The 21,972-nt window shown below is 39.6% G+C and overlaps 1 protein-coding gene across 4 annotated transcripts in view; it reads right to left on the reverse strand.

Annotated features, from left to right (window-relative positions):
* Positions 1-8,682, reverse strand: part of eIF4G1 (eukaryotic translation initiation factor 4G1) — an 86,859-nt gene extending 78,177 nt beyond the window's left edge. The window contains exons 1-3 of one of the 4 annotated variants that reach the window (XM_070282461.1): positions 8,481-8,681; positions 7,937-7,972; positions 7,684-7,877 (exon numbers count right to left, since the gene is read on the reverse strand). In XM_070282461.1, the coding sequence (XP_070138562.1) occupies positions 7,684-7,758 (75 nt within the window). In that variant the 5' untranslated portion in view covers positions 7,759-7,877; positions 7,937-7,972; positions 8,481-8,681. Of the gene's footprint in view, positions 1-7,683; positions 7,878-7,936; positions 8,026-8,480 lie in introns of all 4 variants that reach the window. The other 3 variants (XM_043213606.2, XM_070282462.1, XM_043213607.2) reach the window with 3 other exon arrangements.
* Positions 8,683-21,972: the final 13,290 nt, after the last annotated feature.

The following is a 21,972-nucleotide window of genomic DNA, read 5'->3' on the forward strand; positions in this document are numbered from 1 at the left end:
CAAAACTGAGAGACTATTTGGGTAGAAACAGACAGATAGACGGACATGCTCATATCAATTCAGGAGGTGATCCTGATCAAGAATATATATACTTTATAGGGTCGGAGATGTCTCCTTCACTGCGTTGCACAATTTTGGACAAAATTATAATATCCTTTTTATACCTTATTGTAATATAATAAGGGTATAAAAAGTGGTAGTTCCCTGGCGCAGGTGATTGATTTCGACTGCTAGAGTCATCCGAAACAAAAAATTACAATAGATTATTCTTTTGTCAGCTTATGGCTCTGTCCCGTACTAGAATGAAATATTTTCAACAATAAACAAAATGGCGAACTCACAAAAAAAAATTTTAAAACATTAAAAAAATTTATTTTAAATTAATGATAAATAAAAAACTAATCATTTAAAATAAATGATTCTAGTACGGGACAGAGGTGTTACTTTTTAGAACAGTGGTCGGCACCCCAATACATTGATATGATTTTACCGCATTAGTGTTAGTAACGAATAGCAGAAAGTAGGCTGTGAGCATGACGTTTCACACATTTATACTGTGTGTGTGTGGCAGAGCTCGGGCAGAGAAATTTCCTATGCCCCCGAGATAGGGCCGTGCCGACCTCTGGTCTAAATTGTTTGTAAAATGCTTGTTAACTCGCATAATACCACATCTAGAGATGCTGCAATAGAGCAGCAGTGACATAGACAGTGCGCACAATCAAAAATCTTGAGAACTATCACTGGGGCACCATGGTATGTTCGCATCGAAAACATCCACCGGGATCTGGGCATCCTCGCAGTGAAAGACGAAATCCAAAAGCAAAGAGTCACACAAAGAAACACACTTTCTTCGCACCCAAATTTTCTCGCTCGAGAATTAACTCGGGTTTCAAGCGTATCCCGCCGCCAACCCAGCAATCGATTTTTAGGGCCGTCTAACTCTTTATCAGACAATATGACTGTTAGATAAGTTAAAAAAATAAGATTTGATACACCTCATGAGAATAGAGAAAATTTAAGAAATAAAAGCAACGTTTGAAATGAAAAAAAAAAAATTATTATATGCTGTAATATGTATTTCCTGCAACAACGGAGTTAGGTCTTAGAAAAGTACACATTACTGATCTAATGATATAATGGTATGGTAAATGTATGGTAGGTTATGATCGGTGATCTATAAGCTCTCTTTATCTCTTCTTGCCACCAGTCCAATCCAGTCAATCGCAACCATGCATTTGTCGTTTTCTGGATTTGACATCTTTCTAGCGGTGGCTCTTTCTCTCTCTCGGTCAGTTCATATGGATCATGCATCTTTCCTGAGATGACATCGGGTTAGTCACCGTCTATCGACGGTGGACGCCAAGGTACGTTACTTCGTTAGCTTGGGGGATGTTCATACCGTTTAGTGCAAATGAAGGACATATTTTTATATTAAGATTAAATATCTCATGATTACACTTTTGTTCCATTATTTTAATACACCAGTCGCGACTCGATCGCTGGGTCAGTAGTGACACAGAAATGTGAGTCAAGTGAGTCCACCTGTTCGTCTAAAATTGCTAGATCGATTCTGAGAAGGTCCCACCTCGAATTGGCGTGTCTGGAAACAAGCAATTTGAAGCAGACACTATGGCGGCAGCTCCTGTCCGCGTCCATGAAACCATGAAACCATGAGAAGATTTAATCAGCAAAATGCTCCGAGGAGTGGATAAAAAAATTCATTTGTGAAAAATTTACTAACCCGACAGCTCCAAAGTAGGAACCAAAGAAGACACTACCCTAACCCAAGGGAGGGAGCCGGGAGTACGCCGGGCAATGTGGTTGTGCACACAGCTAAAAAAAAGTGCTTTGAGATGGAAAGCGAGGAGCCGCATCCTGCTCCGGGCTGTCAACATGGAGAGAAGCGTTAGATATGCTCTAAATGGGCCTCCTAATAGGATGTTCCTCACTTCACCACATTCAGTAGCGAGCAGAAAAACAATTGTGGAAAAAGTATATGCCATTTTTTTCTTATTGGTCTGCAATGACAAACCAAACAAGAAAGCAAAGCTAACTTCGGGCGGAGCCGAAGTTGATATACCCTTGCAGCTAAAACCAGATATATATCGCAAACATCGGATATAGTTGGCCGATCCTTATGATTACATCATAATAAAACCAATTAATTACAATAAAAAATCTAAAAAAAAGTTCCACCTTTCTATCTTCAAAAACACGAAAGTTGGGTCATTTCCGATCGTTCAGTTATATGGCAGCTATAGGATATAGTCGGCCGATCCTTATGAAATTTGGCATGTCGTAATGTTTTGCCAAATAGCACTCATGTCAAATTTAAACTCTCTAACTATAAAAACACCAAAGTTATACCATTTCCGATCGATCAGTTATATAGCAGCTATAGGATATAGTCGGCCGATCCCGGCCGTTCCGACTTATATACTGCGTGCAAAGGAAAGAAGGGTGTGTGCAAAGTTTCAAGACGATAGCTTTAAAACTGAGAGACTAGTTTGCGTAGAAACAGACAGACGGACAGACGGACATGCTCATATCAACTCAGGAGGTGATCCTGATCAAGAATATATATACTTTATAGGGTCGGAGATGTCTCCTTCACTGCGTTGCACACTTTTGGACAAAATTATAATACCCTCTGCAAGGGTATAAAAACGGATGGACAAAATAGACATTTTTCTACTGAGAAATATATGACAAAATAAATTTCTTAAAATTTTGAACAATTTTTAACCTTTGTATACCCGGTACAGATAAGGTACGAGGGTATTTTGTAGTCATGGGATTGTACGCAACATAGACATGATCCTCAACATAGAGAAGGAATGATCCTCGACCCCATATAGTATATATATTCCACATATCTAGAGTCGATATAACCGTGTCCGACTCTCCGTCTATCCGTATGAACGAGTGGATCTCGCCAACACGCTCGCCTGTGGATGGCCTGCTTTACGGGAGAATTCTACATAATCGAACACAAAGGCAAGTCTAAAATGTGAATTAAAGGTGAAGAACTATCGATAGTGGTCGCCATTTATATTCGACAATAGTAAACTTTGAGCCCTCGAAAGTATCGATAGTCGTGCCCGACATATACACACATTTTTTTTATGCATAGCAGAAAATACTTGTTTGTATTAACCAAAAGTTTTGTTATAAAAGATATAAAATAGTATTCATATTTTACGATTCATATTTATATCCTTTATATCACATTTATATCCTTCCGATTCAACGGACGTAGCTGCATGAAGCACTAATTGTGGGAGATCGAAATTCTTATGATACATAACTTTCCTTAAAAAGTGAATAAAAAAATTAATTTTTTTAATCAATTTTTTTTCTATTATATTTATTTGAGTTCAGCTTAAGAACTTATAGATAGTTAAGGTTTTGGGTATTTATTGAACTCCATCGTTTTCTTAGAATTGAAAAGCTAAAAATACTTAAATACTTAATTAAGGGGAGGTTCTTTTGGATTTTTTTTGAAAAAATCGATTTTTTTTAATAAAATGAAAGTTAAATATGTGTAGAATATACGTGCCAAGGGATATTTCGATGCGACGCGTATTTCTTGAGCTAGAGCGTTTCAAACATACCCATGATAACAAGAAAGCTATCTAAAGGCAAAGTTTCTTAAAACTTTAAACGCGTTTTTCTCGGAACCATGTTTTCAAACCTCTTTTCGCGCACAGGGCTCGTTCTATTGATCCGATTTCCTTCATTCAAAAAATGTTTAAAAGTACATACTTTTTTGTATGCTTTATACCTTATTGTTTTTTTATAATTTTTAAACGAGATCAAAGTAAAAAAAAGAGAAAAAATGTCAATTTTTTTTTTTAACGTCCATAAAATTGGTTTATTTTTACCAAAATTAATTTTCGTTAGGTATAAGGCATAGGAAATTCCATCAATTTTAATAAATTACATACATTTCTAATTTAAGTTCACTACCAGCGGCCCTACACTCGACAAAACAGAAAAATAGAGGTCTACGAGATCCGCCATTTTGAATTTCCTGAATATTGAATTTTTTTTTTTAAACAACGAATCAAAAGTTCAAAAGCATAAGTTCGTATGTCTTTTCATTTTCCCGCAATCCATTCTCAAAGTTTGCTTAATTTTCGAAAAAATCCAAAAGAACCTCCCCTTAATACTGAACAGATACCTAAGTAGCCGAAGTGGACCAAACTACATGCGAGCGCACTAAAGTTTTGCGATTTTAGCCTTAAATTTGTATAAAAATTTAATTTGTTTATTCCATGTTCCATTTTTGTTTTAATTATTTTGTCGGCACATACAAATGTCACAAAGTTTTACATTTACACATATGTACACGCAAAAGAGACTTTTTGAACCGTCTCCCAAAGGCCCGTCTCCCGTCTCCTGAGAAGAACAGAGCAAACGGTAGCAGAAAATATTGCTCATTTGAACGAGCAAAATTTTATAGGAACAGTGCAAAGGTTGCTCTCAAAATTTTTGTTCACAAACTAAGCTTACAGCACTTATTTTGAGACCGAACCAGTCGGTTAATAGTTACTTGCGAGCTATGCTTTTGAACTTTCGATGAGTATTCATCAAAATTAAATTCCTGCTAAAGAACAGTTTGTCTAGAGACTCCAATGTCCCCCTGTTTGGTCATTGAGATTTTTCAATAACAATCCGCTGAAAAATATAAGTCGAATTAAATAATTGCACGTTATAATCTGTTTATTCAGCAGGCAGATGAAACTGGATGATCAAGTTATGAATCATTATTTATGATAGGCGAGTTAAGGGTGCCAAGCAGTTACTTAATGTAATAAACAGAAATTGGGCGTGTCGAGTTTCGGGACAGGCAGCAGCCGCTGAATTAGTTTATAGTTTATTTATTATGCTTAAGTAAGAAAAGACTAGCTATAGCGAAGCTTAAGCTCTCGATAGCGGAGATGGCGGTCCGACATAGACATTGTGGAGCTAAGTCTCTTAGAATAGGCCCCTTTAAATTGATCGGCCGAGAAAGAGTCGGATTCCGAACAACTAGGGCTGATGGAGCCCAACCAAATTATGGAAACTTCTGCTATAAATTGCTATTCCAAAATAGTGGTTGAAAGTGGTTATTTTGACTACATACAATCGAAAAAGAATTAATTACTCTGCGACGGTCAATAGGTTCAGGGTTGGACTAGGCTGAACTCACTTTCTACATCTTTTTAAAAATGCTATTTCTATGACAATTTGTACGGTTGAGACGATGTAGTTTAAGGAATGTAGCAAAATCTATGAAAGTTGTTCATATGCAACATTAATCGTGAGTCTTTTTCTAATACAATGCGATCAAAATCACTTCGATATCTCAACTCTTAAAAATGGATTTTGGGCAACAAAAGGGGTTGTCTGGACCAGTGCACTATAGGCCGGATGACCACTTTTTCTGGCCAAAATTAATAACTTCAAAACGAAACAAAAACGGGTTCTGTTTTCTGATTTGGGTTCTTAGTAAGCTAAGGAACATATTTTGAGAAAATAGGCGTGGCACCGCCCCCTCTAAGCGGAACTAAATTTTATGTCTTCCAAAGTTATAGAAAAGTTGATAACAAAAACAAGAAAGGAAAGCTAACTTCGGGCGGAGCCGAAGTTGATATACCCTTGCAGTTAAAACCGGATATATATCTCAAACATCGGATATAGTTGGCCGATCCTTATGATTACATCATAATAAAACCAATTAACTAAAATAAAAAATCTAAAAAAATGTCCCAAGCTTCTATCTTCGAAAACACAAAAGTTGATATTTCTACCAAATACCATTTCCGATCGTTCAGTTATATGGCAGCTATAGGATATATTCGGCCGATCCTAATGAAATTCGGTAGGATGGATCAACTGGTCAAAAATATAATCTGTATTAAGTTTCAGCTTTCTATCTTCAAAAACACGAAAGTTGAGTCATTTTCGATCGTTCAGTTATATGGCAGCTATAAGATATAGTCGGCCGATCCTTATGAAATTTGGCATGTCGTACTAATTTGCCAAAAATAAATTTCCTGTAAAATTTGAATTCTAAAACTCTCTAACTCTAAAAACACCAAAGTTATACCATTTCCGATCAATCAGTTATATGGCAGCTATAGGATATAGTCGGCTGATCCGGGCCGTTCCGACTTATATACTGCGTGCAAAGGAAAGAAGGGTGTGTGCAAAGTTTCAAGACGATAGCTTTAAAACTGAGAGACTAGTTCGCGTAGAAACAGACAGACAGACGGAAATGCTCATATCAACTCAGGAGGTGATCCTGATCAAGAATATATATACTTTATAGGGTCGGAGATGTCTCCTTCACTGCGTTGCACACTTTTGGACAAAATTATAATACCCTCTTCAAGGGTATAACAAGAAAGGAAAGCTAACTTCGGGCGGAGCCGAAGTTTATATACCCTTGCAGTTAAAACCGGATATGTATCGCAAACATCGGATATAGTTGGCCGATCCTTATGAGAATATAATAATATAACCCAATTTATTATAATTTAAAATCTAAAAAAAAGTCCCAAACTTCTATCGTCAAAAATACCAAAGTTGGTGTTTTTATCAAAAACCATTTCCGATCGTTCAGTTATATGCTAGCTATAAGATATAGTCAGCCCATCGTTATGAAATTTGGTAGGTCGGATTAACTGACCAAAAATATAATCTGTATTAAATTCCAGCTTTCTATCTTCAAAAACACGAATGTTGGGTCATTTTCGATCGTTCAGTTATATGGCCGCTATAGGATATAGTTGGCTGATCCTAATGAAATTTGGCATGTCGTAATGTTTTGCCAAAAAATGTTCTGCCAAAAAAATTTGCCCTCATGTTCAATTTGAACTCTCTAACTCTATAAACAACAAAGTTATACCATTTCCGATCAATCAGTTATATGGCAGCTATAGGATATGGTCGGCCGATCCCGGCCGTTCCGACTTATATACTGCGTGCAAAGGAAAGGAGGGTGTGTGCAAAGTTTCAAGTCGTTAATTTTAAAACTGGTAGACTAGTTCATGTAGAAACAGACAGACAGAAAGACGGACAGACGGACATGCTCATATAAACTCAGGAGGTGATCCTGATCAAGAATATATACTTTATAGGGTCGGAGATGTCACCTTCACTGCGTTGCACACTTTTGGAAAAAATTATAATATAAAAAGCTATAATAAAAGCTATAATACCCGCCATAAGAACACTTGTTTCTATGAGATGTCCCATATGTGTTCTGTATAATCTTTGGTATTAGTAACGAATATTACTTACTAACGAATAGTAATTTGTGCATTATACTTTTTGTGTGCAGTAGAGCGTGGGCAGAGAAATTTCCTATGCCCCTGGAATAGGGCCTTGCCGACCACCTTCAAAGGTTAATTAAAGGGTGGGTGGTAGTCATGAGTACTGGGTTTAATATAGTCGGGAATCTTTCTTGTTTTGTTTGGTAAATCTATTTCTTAGCAAGTCATTTGAGTGAATTTTGGCCTAGATTCTTATTTTGTTAGGTTTATTTTTCTTCATTCGATCCGTATTTTATACGCGGAAAAGAAAAAAAATAAAAAGAAACTAACTAAAAATGTGTTGTGTCAAAAAAATAAAATTAACGATACATAAGAATGACAGTTTACTTTGATTAACTTAGAGTTCGGTTTGATTACATACCATATTTTGAGTTGAATGGGGCTGCATGACGGCTATATCTGTTTGTGTTGATATATTTGGTAAAGCTTGTTGCATTACGTATAACCCAGATTAGTTTTTGTAAGAAATCTCCAAAACGAGTAGTCTAGCCGTTTAATAGACTTCTAGGGCGATTTCGGACCCGCTGATATGAATTGTCACACAACCATTTGATTCTACAATATATACTCAGTTATTTTTACATCAAAATTTTTGTAAGCTTAGTTTATTTTACCTTTTAATGAGCTGTGATAAAATTTACGAAATTGCCCTGAAATTTTTAGGTTTTATGTAATGCTTTGCCGGGAGAAATTTTGTGTCCAACTTTCGATAAATAAAAGTATATTTAAAATATAAAATTCATAATTGCCACATTGACAATTAAAAAACCGATTGAAAATTTTTATGTGATATATGTAGCTTTTCTATATAATTTATTTCTTAAATACTTGTTCGCTTAATATAAAAAATATAACAACGTCGCCTTTGTGGCGATGAAACGCCAGAAGAAAGATGAAATTTAACACTGAGTGTAAACCATGGATTATTACAGTGCATATGCCTAAGCACATACATATGTAAGTACATACATACGTATGTACAATTTTTTATCTGCGCGTGTTAACTTTCATATACTACAGTATGGAGAAAATTTTTAAGCAATAAAAACCGAGCTCACTAAAAGTATCATTTTTTATATTTTAGGCGGTTTCAATATTTTTGATATGTCATCATGTAATGTTGGTTGCTGTCCCCATTTTTCCCCCACTATTATTTACCTGACGCATATGTACATATAGATGTACTTTAAAAATGTAGATATTTACAAATAACCAGCTTGATTTACTTTAATTTAACTGTCGCGAAGTAATATACTCAGTCGTATCTGAAGTATCTACAGAATTACGACTTATATAGTTTATTTCTTATAAATTTCCACATGCACATTTCTGCTCAGTAGGACCGTATCTAAAAAACTGTCAATACGAAAAGGATGCCCGTTCTCCAAGCTATAAAAAATACTACCTAAACGTAACATTTTATATTATATATTATATTTTATATTTATATTCCCTAAATAATGCTAAATTAACAATTTTAGGGGGGGTTAATTAACCCCTTAAAGGTTCTTCCAATAAAAAACCCCAATTTTTGAAATTTTCTAAATTTTCTAAATAAAAATGTTTAATATTTTCCCACCCATTTTGCTAAAATTTGCTCATTTGTATAGAAAGACTATAAAAAAATAAGTTCAAAACAAGAAAGGAAAACTAACTTCGGGCGGAGCCGAAGTTGATATACCCTTGCAGTTAAACCGGATATATATCGCTAAAATTGGATATATTTTGTCTATCCTTATGAGAATATCATATATAACCAATTACAATAAAAAATATAAAAAAGTCCGAAGTTTCTATCTTCAAGAACACCAACGTTGGTATTTTTACCAATTACCATTTCGGATCGTTCAGTTATATGACAGCTATAAGATATAGTCGGCCGATTGTTATGAAATTTTGTATTATTTCGCCAAAAAATGGCATTCGTACGAAATCTGAACTCTATAATTGCATAATGCACCAAAGTTATTGCATTTCCGATCAATCAGTTATATGGCAGCTATGGGATGTAGTCGGCCGCTCCTGGCCGTTCTGACTTATATACTTCGAGCAAAAAAAAAAGAAGGGTGTGTGCAAAGTTTCAAGTCGATAACTTTAAAACTGGTAGACTAGTTCATGTAGAAACAGACAGACGGACATGCTCATATCAACTCAGGAGGTGATCCTGATCAATAATATATACTTTATAGGGTCGGAGATGTCTCCTTCACTGCGTTGCACACTTTTGACCAAAATTATAATACCGTCTACAAGGGTATAAAAATAGAAAATAAGAGTTATATTTAAATTTTAACAATATAGCCTAGTACTCTGACGACGAAAATTCGCTGTCACACGTGTGACAGCTGTCAAACTCCATGTAAAAAAAACGGTGTAAAATAAGGAAGAAGAAGAAATTTTTGCCTCCTATATTTTGCCGGTACTCTGACGACGAAAATTATGGCTATCAAATTGAAAGACGTTGCCGGATCGAAAAAATAAACAGCTGATTTTGGGGTGTAAAATTCAGCTGTTCAGTATTACCCTTATCCTTAATTTTTTGGTACACTAGCTCAGTAGCCAAATAAAGAGCGATTTCGCTAGCACACGTGTGACAGCGGATTTTCGTCGTCAGAGTACTAGGCTTATAAATCGAAATAAAAGTGTATTGTGTTTCTGCATTCACCGTTTAAAAGTGGTATATGTGTCCTTTTCCCACTCTCCACAAGGGCTTTTTTGTGGTTCAATTTTTTTGAACTCATAAGTCTTATTTGCAGTCCATGGTTGTAACAGTGCTTTGTAAATTGGTTATTATTGTGAATTGGAGAGTTTGTAGTGGTTTACATTAGATTAATGATAAAATTAAAAACACATTATTGCGGCGATTTTTTTTCTTACGCTCATCGCTCGTTCATCTTACGCTCATATTCTCATTGAATGCTTCTATTTCTCAGTCTTTTAAAGGAGCGCAATGAAAAAGGTTGTTCTGCGCTTTGATTGATCTTTGTGTGTATATATGCGTGTCAAATATTCACATACACAGGTGCATGTGTGCGTGCGATTTCGTTTCGAAGCCAGCGCACAGAAATTTCGATTTTTCTAACTTTTAAGGCTAGCTACCCTAACAAGCTTCGGGTATTCGTCACTGGGTGAAATGACGAAAGAAATTATATTATTTGTTGTATTATATTGTTTAATATTTCAGCATAAATTTGACATATATTTACAAATAAGATTAAGTCTTAGCAATAAAATGTTTTGTGTAAGTTAACTGAAGTTAACTGAGCAGCGACAATGTCCGATTATTTAAGAGCTGGCTCTGGCCAAACTGCTGACACAGCGTCTGGCCAGAAGCCCATGCATAGCGGCAAGCACTGCACATTCGCGTGGCCGCTATGAAATACTTTTTGTTAGCTTTAAGGTTCAGTTTGTGTCAGAGTCTCATTGAATAAAGAGCACTATTAAAACCAATCTCCGGCACAGCCGTTATGCCTTTACCAGCCCAAATTCATTTTGTTGAATTGGTCACCGCGCCTCAAGTGCCGTGACAACCCAACATTTCTCCAACGTCTGAGCCATCACCGACTGCAGCGAGGGATAATCAACTATTACACATTAAAACACAAATCTAATTATATTAATTGGCGCCCATCGTAAAAAACCATGTAAGTGAGCACTTTTATTTACACAGTACCTCTAAGTCTGCATGAATTTTTTTGTATAAAGACAAAAAAATAGAAAGACAAGAATTGTGAAATATTGTGGCTTACGCCAAAAAAAAACTGCAGCCCCATCAACTTTTTAAATTTAATTAATCTTCATTAGTTGGCTGACGGTTTAGCATTAACTTTTTTTTATCTATAATAAAATGTATAAACCATTTTTTTGTAAACCAATTATTGTCCCAATATTGTTTTCATTTCTGTTTTTTGTGAATAAATAAATGAATATTTCTATATAACACAAAAAGTGCGGAAAAAAAATTCCTAACCAAAACAAAAAAATCGCTGGCAGAAAATTTTAAATTTCAATCGGAAATAATTTATATAATCGGGTGTATTTAATTCAGCTTTTATATGTCTTTTTTGTTACACAAGAATTCTTGGTATTAGCTGCGCAGTTTTGGTTATTTATTTTTCTTTTCCGTTTTGTTTCCCCACTCCATTCTCGAGAACACGATACGGCTGCACATACAGTGTGTGGCACTTTGTTGTTTTTATTACAAAAATCATTAATTACGAAATTACGAAAATAGCTCGCGCCATTATCAGGCAGTTATTATTATTAGGAATAATATAAGGGGCCCTGCCGATGCCATACTGTCTTCGTTTGGCACTGATTATAAATCGACTCGATTTTACGTACAATGATAAGCGGCAGATGCACGTTATCGAGCAGGAAATGGGTACTCTTAGGAAGGGAAATATGACCCTTCTACAATACTATGAGGAGGTCGAGAAAAAACTCACCTTGCTTACCAACAAGGCCACTATGTCGTACGAAGCCTCGGCGGCAAAGGTCTTATGTGACAAATTCCGGGACGCACTCCGAGTATTTATCTCGGGGCTTAAGCGCAGCCTCACGGATGTCCTTTTTTCGGCAAAGCCGAAAGATATGCCTTCAGCTCTCGCTTTGGCACAAGAAGTGGAATCTAAACACGAAAGATACTCCTTCGTGGCTTCATTTGCCAAAAGCCAAGAGGACAAAGATAAAAAACAGCACCCAAAAGCGCAAGAATACCGACAGGCGCCTGCGCAGGTAAATTCACAAACAAACGCTGGAAAAAATCCGTACTACGTCAAACAACACAACATCGACATCGACCCATCGCTGTCCAAGATGCTGAGGCCATCCCAAGCCCCGGCATACCAAAAAAGGAAGCCGGCTGAGTCCGATCGATCTGCCCCACATAAAAGGCAGAGGGTTAATCACGTCGCGCAGGGCGCGAGCGAAACCGGGAGCAAATATACCGCCGCAGCTTCAAGCGCGGCTCAGGAAATTGACGACGACGCTATTAAAGATTACGATTCGGACGTCATCCATTTTTTAGGGGAAAGTCCCTGCTACCCGTCATCAGAAAAAGAGTAGCAGGTGTAGAAATGAAGCTTTTAATAGACACGGGCGCGTCGATTCGCCATTCTCGGTACATTCCACCGAGAATACAGATTTGTCCTCCTTTGATGCCATCATCGGCCTTGACCTGCTAAAACAAGCAGGAGCATTACTTAACCTAGCTTCCGGTCACCTCAGATGGGGCTCCGAGACGGAAAAGCTAGAGTTCCAATCATGTCCCAATGTAAATTTCACTGAGGTGGACTGCTCTAGCGCCACCTTTGGTCAGAAGAGCATTTTCAAACATGCTAAGCGACAGGAAAAACGCCTTCGCAAGCCCAAATGAGGCGTTACCTTACAACACGTCTGTGGTAGCCACCATCAGGACAGTTGATGAGGAGCCCATTTATGCCAGACCCTATCCGTATCCGATGGGAGCGGCAGATTTCGCCAATGACGAAATCCAAGACCTACTAAAAAACGGCATAATCCAGAAGTCGAGATTCCCCTACAATAACCCAATATGGGTAGCAGACAAAAAAGGCACCGACGAATCTGGAAACCGTAAAATGCGGCTAGTATTAGACTTTCGAAAATTAAACAAGAGGACAATACCGGATCGCTACCCTATGCCAATTATCCCTATGATACTAGGGAATTTAGGCAAAGCCAAATACTTCACAACGCTCGTTTTGAAGTCTGGCTACCACCAAATTATTCTGGCAGAACGTGACCGTGAGAAAACTTCCTTTTTCGTAAACGGGGGAAAATACGAGTTTCGCCAACTGCCATCCGGGTTAAGAAATGCTACCAGCATCTTCCAAAGAACCATCGACGACATACTGCGAGAACAGATTGGCAAATTTTGCTACGTCTATGTCGATGATGTTATCGTCTTCTCAGAGGACGAAAACGCCCACATACGACACGTGGGCTGGGTACTAAAGAGCCTACACGACGCTAACATGAGAGTGTCAGCGCATAAATCGGTCTTCTTAAAAAAAAGCGTTAAATTTTTGGGGTTTATAGTCACCAACGAGGGGACCACAGACCCGGAAAAGTCAGGGCCATTAAAGAATTCCCTGAGCCTAAAAACGTTTTCGAAGTAAGATCATTCATGGGCTTGGCTGGCTTAATTAAAGATTTTGCATCAATACCTAAGCCCATTTCGAGCATTATACAAGGGGAGCTTGGAAATGTCAGCAGACACAGATCCCTAAGCATCCAGGTACAGTTAACCGAGCCGCAACGGCAAGCTTTTGAAAAGCTGCGTAACATCCTGACCTCTGAGGATGTCATCCTCAGGTACCCCGATTATAAAAAGGCGTTTGATCTAACGACAGATGCCTTAGCGTATGGCATTGGCGCGGTGCTTTCACAAGAGGGGCGTCCCATCACTATGATCTCTAGGACCTTAAAGGACGGAGAAGTTAACTACGCTACCAACGAAAGGGAGCTGTTAGCCATAGTTTGGGCGCTAGAGAACCTGCGCCAATACCTTTGTCGGGTCAAGCAGCAAGCAACTAATTTAAACATAATAATTAAGTAGTAACTGATATTTTTTTGGTCGCAAGCCGACTCTCTTTCGGCCGCTCGGCTTTGCTAATTCGGCGTTTAAGGTTAGCGAGTATCCGCTCAGCCTATTCTGGAAGGTTGGCGCCACTCTCGTTCGTCTTCTTACTGCGCTCGCATCCTTTATTGGATTTCCCATATTGTTCATAAATCCTCATAAATCCAAATTTCATATGCGGCCTGAATAAAGTTTATAACGTATAACGGCCGCTCCTGGCCGTTCTGACTTATATACTTCGAGCAAAAAAAAAAGAAGGGTGTGTGCAAAGTTTCAAGTCGATAACTTTAAAACTGGTAGACTAGTTCATGTAGAAACAGACAGACGGACATGCTCATATCAACTCAGGAGGTGATCCTGATCAATAATATATACTTTATAGGGTCGGAGATGTCTCCTTCACTGCGTTGCACACTTTTGACCAAAATTATAATACCGTCTACAAGGGTATAAAAATAGAAAATAAGAGTTATATTTAAATTTTAACAATATAGCCTAGTACTCTGACGACGAAAATTCGCTGTCACACGTGTGACAGCTGTCAAACTCCATGTAAAAAAAACGGTGTAAAATAAGGAAGAAGAAGAAATTTTTGCCTCCTATATTTTGCCGGTACTCTGACGACGAAAATTATGGCTATCAAATTGAAAGACGTTGCCGGACCGAAAAAATAAACAGCTGATTTTGGGGTGTAAAATTCAGCTGTTCAGTATTACCCTTATCCTTAATTTTTTTGGTCACTAGCTCAGTAGCCAAATAAAGAGCGATTTCGCTAGCACACGTGTGACAGCGGATTTTCGTCGTCAGAGTACTAGGCTTATAAATCGAAATAAAAGTGTATTGTGTTTCTGCATTCACCGTTTAAAAGTGGTATATGTGTCCTTTTCCCACTCTCCACAAGGGCTTTTTTGTGGTTCAATTTTTTTGAACTCATAAGTCTTATTTGCAGTCCATGGTTGTAACAGTGCTTTGTAAATTGGTTATTATTGTGAATTGGAGAGTTTGTAGTGGCTTACATTAGATTAATGATAAAATTAAAAACACATTATTGCGGCGATTTTTTTTCTTACGCTCATCGCTCGTTCATCTTACGCTCATATTCTCATTGAATGCTTCTATTTCTCAGTCTTTTAAAGGAGCGCAATGAAAAAGGTTGTTCTGCGCTTTGATTGATCTTTGTGTGTATATATGCGTGTCAAATATTCACATACACAGGTGCATGTGTGCGTGCGATTTCGTTTCGAAGCCAGCGCACAGAAATTTCGATTTTTCTAACTTTTAAGGCTAGCTACCCTAACAAGCTTCGGGTATTCGTCACTGGGTGAAATGACGAAAGAAATTATATTATTTGTTGTATTATATTGTTTAATATTTCAGCATAAATTTGACATATATTTACAAATAAGATTAAGTCTTAGCAATAAAATGTTTTGTGTAAGTTAACTGAAGTTAACTGAGCAGCGACAATGTCCGATTATTTAAGAGCTGGCTCTGGCCAAACTGCTGACACAGCGTCTGGCCAGAAGCCCATGCATAGCGGCAAGCACTGCACATTCGCGTGGCCGCTATGAAATACTTTTTGTTAGCTTTAAGGTTCAGTTTGTGTCAGAGTCTCATTGAATAAAGAGCACTATTAAAACCAATCTCCGGCACAGCCGTTATGCCTTTACCAGCCCAAATTCATTTTGTTGAATTGGTCACCGCGCCTCAAGTGCCGTGACAACCCAACATTTCTCCAACGTCTGAGCCATCACCGACTGCAGCGAGGGATAATCAACTATTACACATTAAAACACAAATCTAATTATATTAATTGGCGCCCATCGTAAAAAACCATGTAAGTGAGCACTTTTATTTACACAGTACCTCTAAGTCTGCATGAATTTTTTTGTATAAAGAAAGACAAGAATTGTGAAATATTGTGGCTTACGCCAAAAAAAAACTGCAGCCCCATCAACTTTTTAAACTTAATTAATCTTCATTAGTTGGCTGACGGTTTAGCATTAACTTTTTTTTATCTATAATAAAATGTATAAACCATTTTTTTGTAAACCAATTATTGTTCCAATATTGTTTTCATTTCTGTTTTTTGTGAATAAATAAATGAATATTTCTATATAACACAAAAAGTGCGGAATAAAAATTCCTAACCAAAACAAAAAAATCGCTGGCAGAAAATTTTAAATTTCAATCGGAAATAATTTATATAATCGGGTGTATTTAATTCAGCTTTTATATGTCTTTTTTGTTACACAAGAATTCTTGGTATTAGCTGCGCAGTTTTGGTTATTTATTTTTCTTTTCCGTTTTGTTTCCCCACTCCATTCTCGAGAACACGATACGGCTGCACATACAGTGTGTGGCACTTTGTTGTTTTTATTACGAAAATTATTAATTACGAAATTACGAAAATAGCTCGCGCCATTATCAGGCAGTTATTATTATTAGGAATAATATAAGGGGCCCTGCCGATGCCATACTGTCTTCGTTTGGCACTGTACTGAATTTCGACGCGATTATAAATCGACTCGATTTTACATACAATGATAAGCGGCAGATGCACGTTATCGAGCAGGAAATGGGTACTCTTAGGCAGGGAAATATGACCCTTCTACAATTCTATGAGGAGGTCGAGAAAAAACTCACCTTGCTTACCAACAAGGCCACTATGTCGTACGAAGCCTCGGCGGCAAAGGTCTTATGTGACAAATTCCGGGACGCACTCCGAGTATTTATCTCGGGGCTTAAGCGCAGCCTCACGGATGTCCTTTTTTCGGCAAAGCCGAAAGATATGCCTTCAGCTCTCGCTTTGGCACAAGAAGTGGAATCTAACCACGAAAGATACTCCTTCGCGGCTTCATTTGCCAAAAGCCAAGAGGACAAAGATAAAAAACAGCACCCAAAAGCGCAAGAATACCGACAGGCGCCTGCGCAGGTAAATTCACAAACAAACGCTGGAAAAAATCCGTACTACGTCAAACAACACAACATCGACATCGACCCATCGCTGTCCAAGATGCTGAGGCCATCCCAAGCCCCGGCATACCAAAAAAGGAAGCCGGCTGAGTCCGATCGATCTGCCCCACACAAAAGGCAGAGGGTTAATCACGTCGCGCAGGGCGCGAGCGAAACCGGGAGCAAATATACCGCCGCAGCTTCAAGCGCGGCTCAGGAAATTGACGACGACGCTATTAAAGATTACGATTCGGACGTCATCCATTTTTTAGGGGAAAGTCCCTGCTACCCGTCATCAGAAAAAGAGTAGCAGGTGTAGAAATGAAGCTTTTAATAGACACGGGCGCGTCGAAAAATTTCATCCGTCCATACGAAGGGTTGAAAGGCGTCCGCCCAGTAGATTCGCCATTCTCGGTACATTCCACCGAGAATACAGATTTGTCCTCCTTTGATGCCATCATCGGCCTTGACCTGCTAAAACAAGCAGGAGCATTACTTAACCTAGCTTCCGGTCACCTCAGATGGGGCTCCGAGACGGAAAAGCTAGAGTTCCAATCATGTCCCAATGTAAATTTCACTGAGGTGGACTGCTCTAGCGCCACCTTTGGTCAGAAGAGCATTTTCAAACATGCTAAGCGACAGGAAAAACGCCTTCGCAAGCCCAAATGAGGCGTTACCTTACAACACGTCTGTGGTAGCCACCATCAGGACAGTTGATGAGGAGCCCATTTATGCCAGACCCTATCCGTATCCGATGGGAGCGGCAGATTTCGCCAATGACGAAATCCAAGACCTACTAAAAAACGGCATAATCCAGAAGTCGAGATTCCCCTACAATAACCCAATATGGGTAGCAGACAAAAAAGGCACCGACGAATCTGGAAACCGTAAAATGCGGCTAGTATTAGACTTTCGAAAATTAAACAAGAGGACAATACCGGATCGCTACCCTATGCCAATTATCCCTATGATACTAGGGAATTTAGGCAAAGCCAAATACTTCACAACGCTCGATTTGAAGTCTGGCTACCACCAAATTATTCTGGCAGAACGTGACCGTGAGAAAACTTCCTTTTTCGTAAACGGGGGAAAATACGAGTTTCGCCGACTGCCATCCGGGTTAAGAAATGCTGCCAGCATCTTCCAAAGAACCATCGACGACATACTGCGAGAACAGATTGGCAAATTTTGCTACGTCTATGTCGATGATGTTATCGTCTTCTCAGAGGACGAAAACGCCCACATACGACACGTGGGCTGGGTACTAAAGAGCCTACACGACGCTAACATGAGAGTGTCAGCGCATAAATCGGTCTTCTTAAAAAAAAGCGTTAAATTTTTGGGGTTTATAGTCACCAACGAGGGGACCACAGACCCGGAAAAGTCAGGGCCATTAAAGAATTCCCTGAGCCTAAAAACGTTTTCGAAGTAAGATCATTCATGGGCTTGGCTGGCTTAATTAAAGATTTTGCATCAATACCTAAGCCCATTTCGAGCATTATACAAGGGGAGCTTGGAAATGTCAGCAGACACAGATCCCTAAGCATCCAGGTACAGTTAACCGAGCCGCAACGGCAAGCTTTTGAAAAGCTGCGTAACATCCTGACCTCTGAGGATGTCATCCTCAGGTACCCCGATTATAAAAAGGCGTTTGATCTAACGACAGATGCCTCAGCGTATGGCATTGGCGCGGTGCTTTCACAAGAGGGGCGTCCCATCACTATGATCTCTAGGACCTTAAAGGACGGAGAAGTTAACTACGCTACCAACGAAGTGGAGCTGTTAGCCATAGTTTGGGCGCTAGAGAACCTGCGCCAATACCTTTGTCGGGTCAAGCAGCAAGCAACTAATTTAAACATAATAATTAAGTAGTAACTGATATTTTTTTGGTCGCAAGCCGACTCTCTTTCGGCCGCTCGGATTTGCTAATTCGGCGTTTAAGGTTAGCGAGTATCCGCTCAGCCTATTCTGGAAGGTTGGCGCCACTCTCGTTCGTCTTCTTACTGCGCTCGCATCCTTTATTGGATTTCCCATATTGTTCATAAATCCTCATAAATCCAAATTTCATATGCGGCCTGAATAAAGTTTATAACGTTGAACTTAATTAACTTCTTCGTTTTATTTTAACGGCATTGAAAATCATCAATGACCAAACATTGGTGAACCCCGACGTGATCGTTAGCACCCACTCCAACACGGAGTGCTATTTTAAAGTGCAAAGCCCTGTGTATTCTCCAGGACTTACAGAGGATCCATGGAGCTCTTCAGTCTATTTCCAAGGTGGATGATGCCATGCTACACGTGCGACATGGTCATATAGCCACCATGTTCAGCGACTTCAAGGCCATCCACGTGGAGCTTGAAAATTTTGCAGATCAGCAGTGACCTTCGATGAACTGTTTCGGAGCTCGTAGCGACGATGCAGGCGGAAATTGAGCACGAGACGACCCTTCGCTCATCTCGAATTGCTGCCCACTCCACCCTTGCCAACGGAATGTCCACCATGCAGGCTGACCCAGGGTTAGGTTAAAGTTTTCAACTTTAAGTTTTCAACGTTCAGCGGTGGATACTCAGAATGGGCTGAATTTTACTCGATCTTCTCTACAATCGTCGGCAGCAATCCTCGTATTAGTAAGGTGGAAAAGTTGCAAAGGTTGCGATCTTGCCTTCGGGAGTCCGCTTTCGAAGCAGTTCGTTCCTTGGAAGTCTCCGACGAGAACTATGAATTGACTGGAGAGCCGATTTAATAACCGTCGTTTAATATTTGAGGCACACGTGAACGAGATTCTGGGCCTCAGTCTGTTGAAAAGTGGCTCAATAGCAGCTCTTCGAGGTCTTTCGGACAAATTCAATGCCCATATGCGAGCCTTAAAGAATTTGGTTTCATCAGTTCAAATCGCCAGCTGCATCATCGTCCAGGTTCTGCTTCAAAGGTTGGACCCAGCTACCCAGACTAAGTGGGAGGAGAGTCAAAACTCCTCAGGTTCAGACGCCATCCTTACTTGGGAGTCGATGGCCGAATTTTTGGAGCAGCGGTGTAGGACGCTGGAGGCTATGGACGTGGCAATGGCTGCATACGCGCCCGGGCGCCCATGTGGGAAGGCAGTGGCGGATTTAACAAAGGCAAAGGCGCCACTGGGCCCCCCCGACGAAAGGCTTTCAGGGCCCCTCTTGCTGAAAGTTACACCTTCGATTTTTTTTTCCAATTTTTTCCCATATTACAGGGGGGGCAAATTTTGCCCACTGGGCCTTTTTCGTTAAATCCGCCACTGTGGGAAGGCGTCGAGGTGCAAATCATTGTAGATCATCCTTTCTTATTACTAATTCGCTTTCCTCTACCTGTGCGTATGCGGGGGATGGTCCCATATAATGTCTTTTTTTTTTTTTTTTTTATTTTAACGTTGCTTTTATTTCTTGAATCTTCTTTTTGCGAGACTAACAAGAGGTGTATCAAATCTTATATTTTTAACTTAACTAACAGTCATATTGACTGATACGGAGTTAGACGGCCCTAAAAATCGATTGCTGGGTTGGGAGGTCGTTGCGTCTAAGGCGGGATACGCTAGAAACCCGAGTCAATCCCCGAGCGAGAAAATTTGGGTGCGAAGACAGTTTTTCTTTGTATGACTCTTTTTGCTTCTGGATTTCGTCTTTCACTGCGAGGATGCCCAGATCCCGGTGGATGTTTTCGTTGCGAACATACCAAGGTGCCCCTGTGATAGTTCTCAGGATTTTTGATTGTGCGCGCTGTATGATGTCTATGTTGCTGCTGCTCGCGTTCCCCCACAGCTGGGAGCCATACGTCCAGATTGGCTTTAGGACTGAATTGTACAGTAGTAACTTGTAGTCTAGGCACAGTGGCGATCGTGAGTTTATGATCCAGTGGAGGCTGCTGGCTTTCAGTTTTAGATGCATCTTTTTGCATTCGATGTGCTTACGCCAGGTAAGTCGTCTATCAAGGTGAACGCCAAGGTACGTTACGTCGTTAGCTTGAGGGATCTGCATACCGTTTAGTAAAAGCGGAGGGCATGTTTGTCTATTAAGAGTAAACGTTATATGTTTACACTTTTGTTCGTTTATTTTAATGCGCCAGTCGGACAGCCACCTTTCCACTATTGTGAGATGATTAGCCAGTTGGGTTGTTGCCTGCGTTGGGCATCTGGAGTGACTAAGAATAGCGGTATCATCGGCAAACGTTGACGTTGTTAGTTGTGCGCTCGTAGGAATATCCGCAGTATACAAAACATATAGACACGGCCCGAGTGCGCTTCCCTGTGGAACTCCAGCTTCGATGGTGTAGTCACCCTCTTCAATAAGAGGTATGATTCCAGTAGCTTGTGGGTGTATGTTGGCAAATACGTTTTAATTTTGTGCATGAGTCCGATGAGCCAAACTCGGTCGAAAGCTTGAGATACGTCGAGGAAAATAGCGCTGCAGTATTCTCGTTGTTCGAAGGCTGAGCGTATTTCGGATGTTAATCTGTTCACTTGTTCGATGGTTCCATGGTTTCTTCGAAAGCCAAATTGGTGTGCCGGGATGATATTGCAAGCTTCCAAATGTGGTATTATGCGAGTTAACAAGCATTTTTCAAACAGTTTAGACAAACAAGATAGAAGGCTTATTGGTCTGTATGATGACGGAATTGTGTGGTCTTTTCCAGGCTTCGGTATCATTATAATAATGGATTTCTTCCACTTTTTTGGGAAATAGCCAAGATTAATGATTCCATTAAATAGTTTGCAGACGACCTCTATAGCGCATTTTGGAAGTTCGATCAGCATCTTTGGGGTCAATAGGTCACCACCGGGAGCCTTTTTTGGTTTTAGCCCTCTTATGACTTTTTCGATTTCGTTCGGCCGGAATGGAGGTGCGGCTGGCTGAGGGGAGGACTCTGGCTGAATTACTGGCAGGAGGAATGAATTTGAGGCTGGGTTTGGCTGGAAGACACTTTGGAGATGTGTGGCGAATGTTTCAGCTCGGTCTTCGTTGCTGCGAGCCCAGCATCCCGAAGAGTTTCTTATCGGGGTGGTCGTTTCAATTGGGGCACTAAGATTTGGGTGGGCCCTCCACAGGGGGTACTTTGTGCTTGTTGGC

The sequence above is a fragment of the Drosophila bipectinata genome, chromosome 4 (genome assembly GCF_030179905.1).
Source record: "Drosophila bipectinata strain 14024-0381.07 chromosome 4, DbipHiC1v2, whole genome shotgun sequence".
NCBI classification, from domain to species: domain Eukaryota; kingdom Metazoa; phylum Arthropoda; class Insecta; order Diptera; family Drosophilidae; genus Drosophila; species Drosophila bipectinata.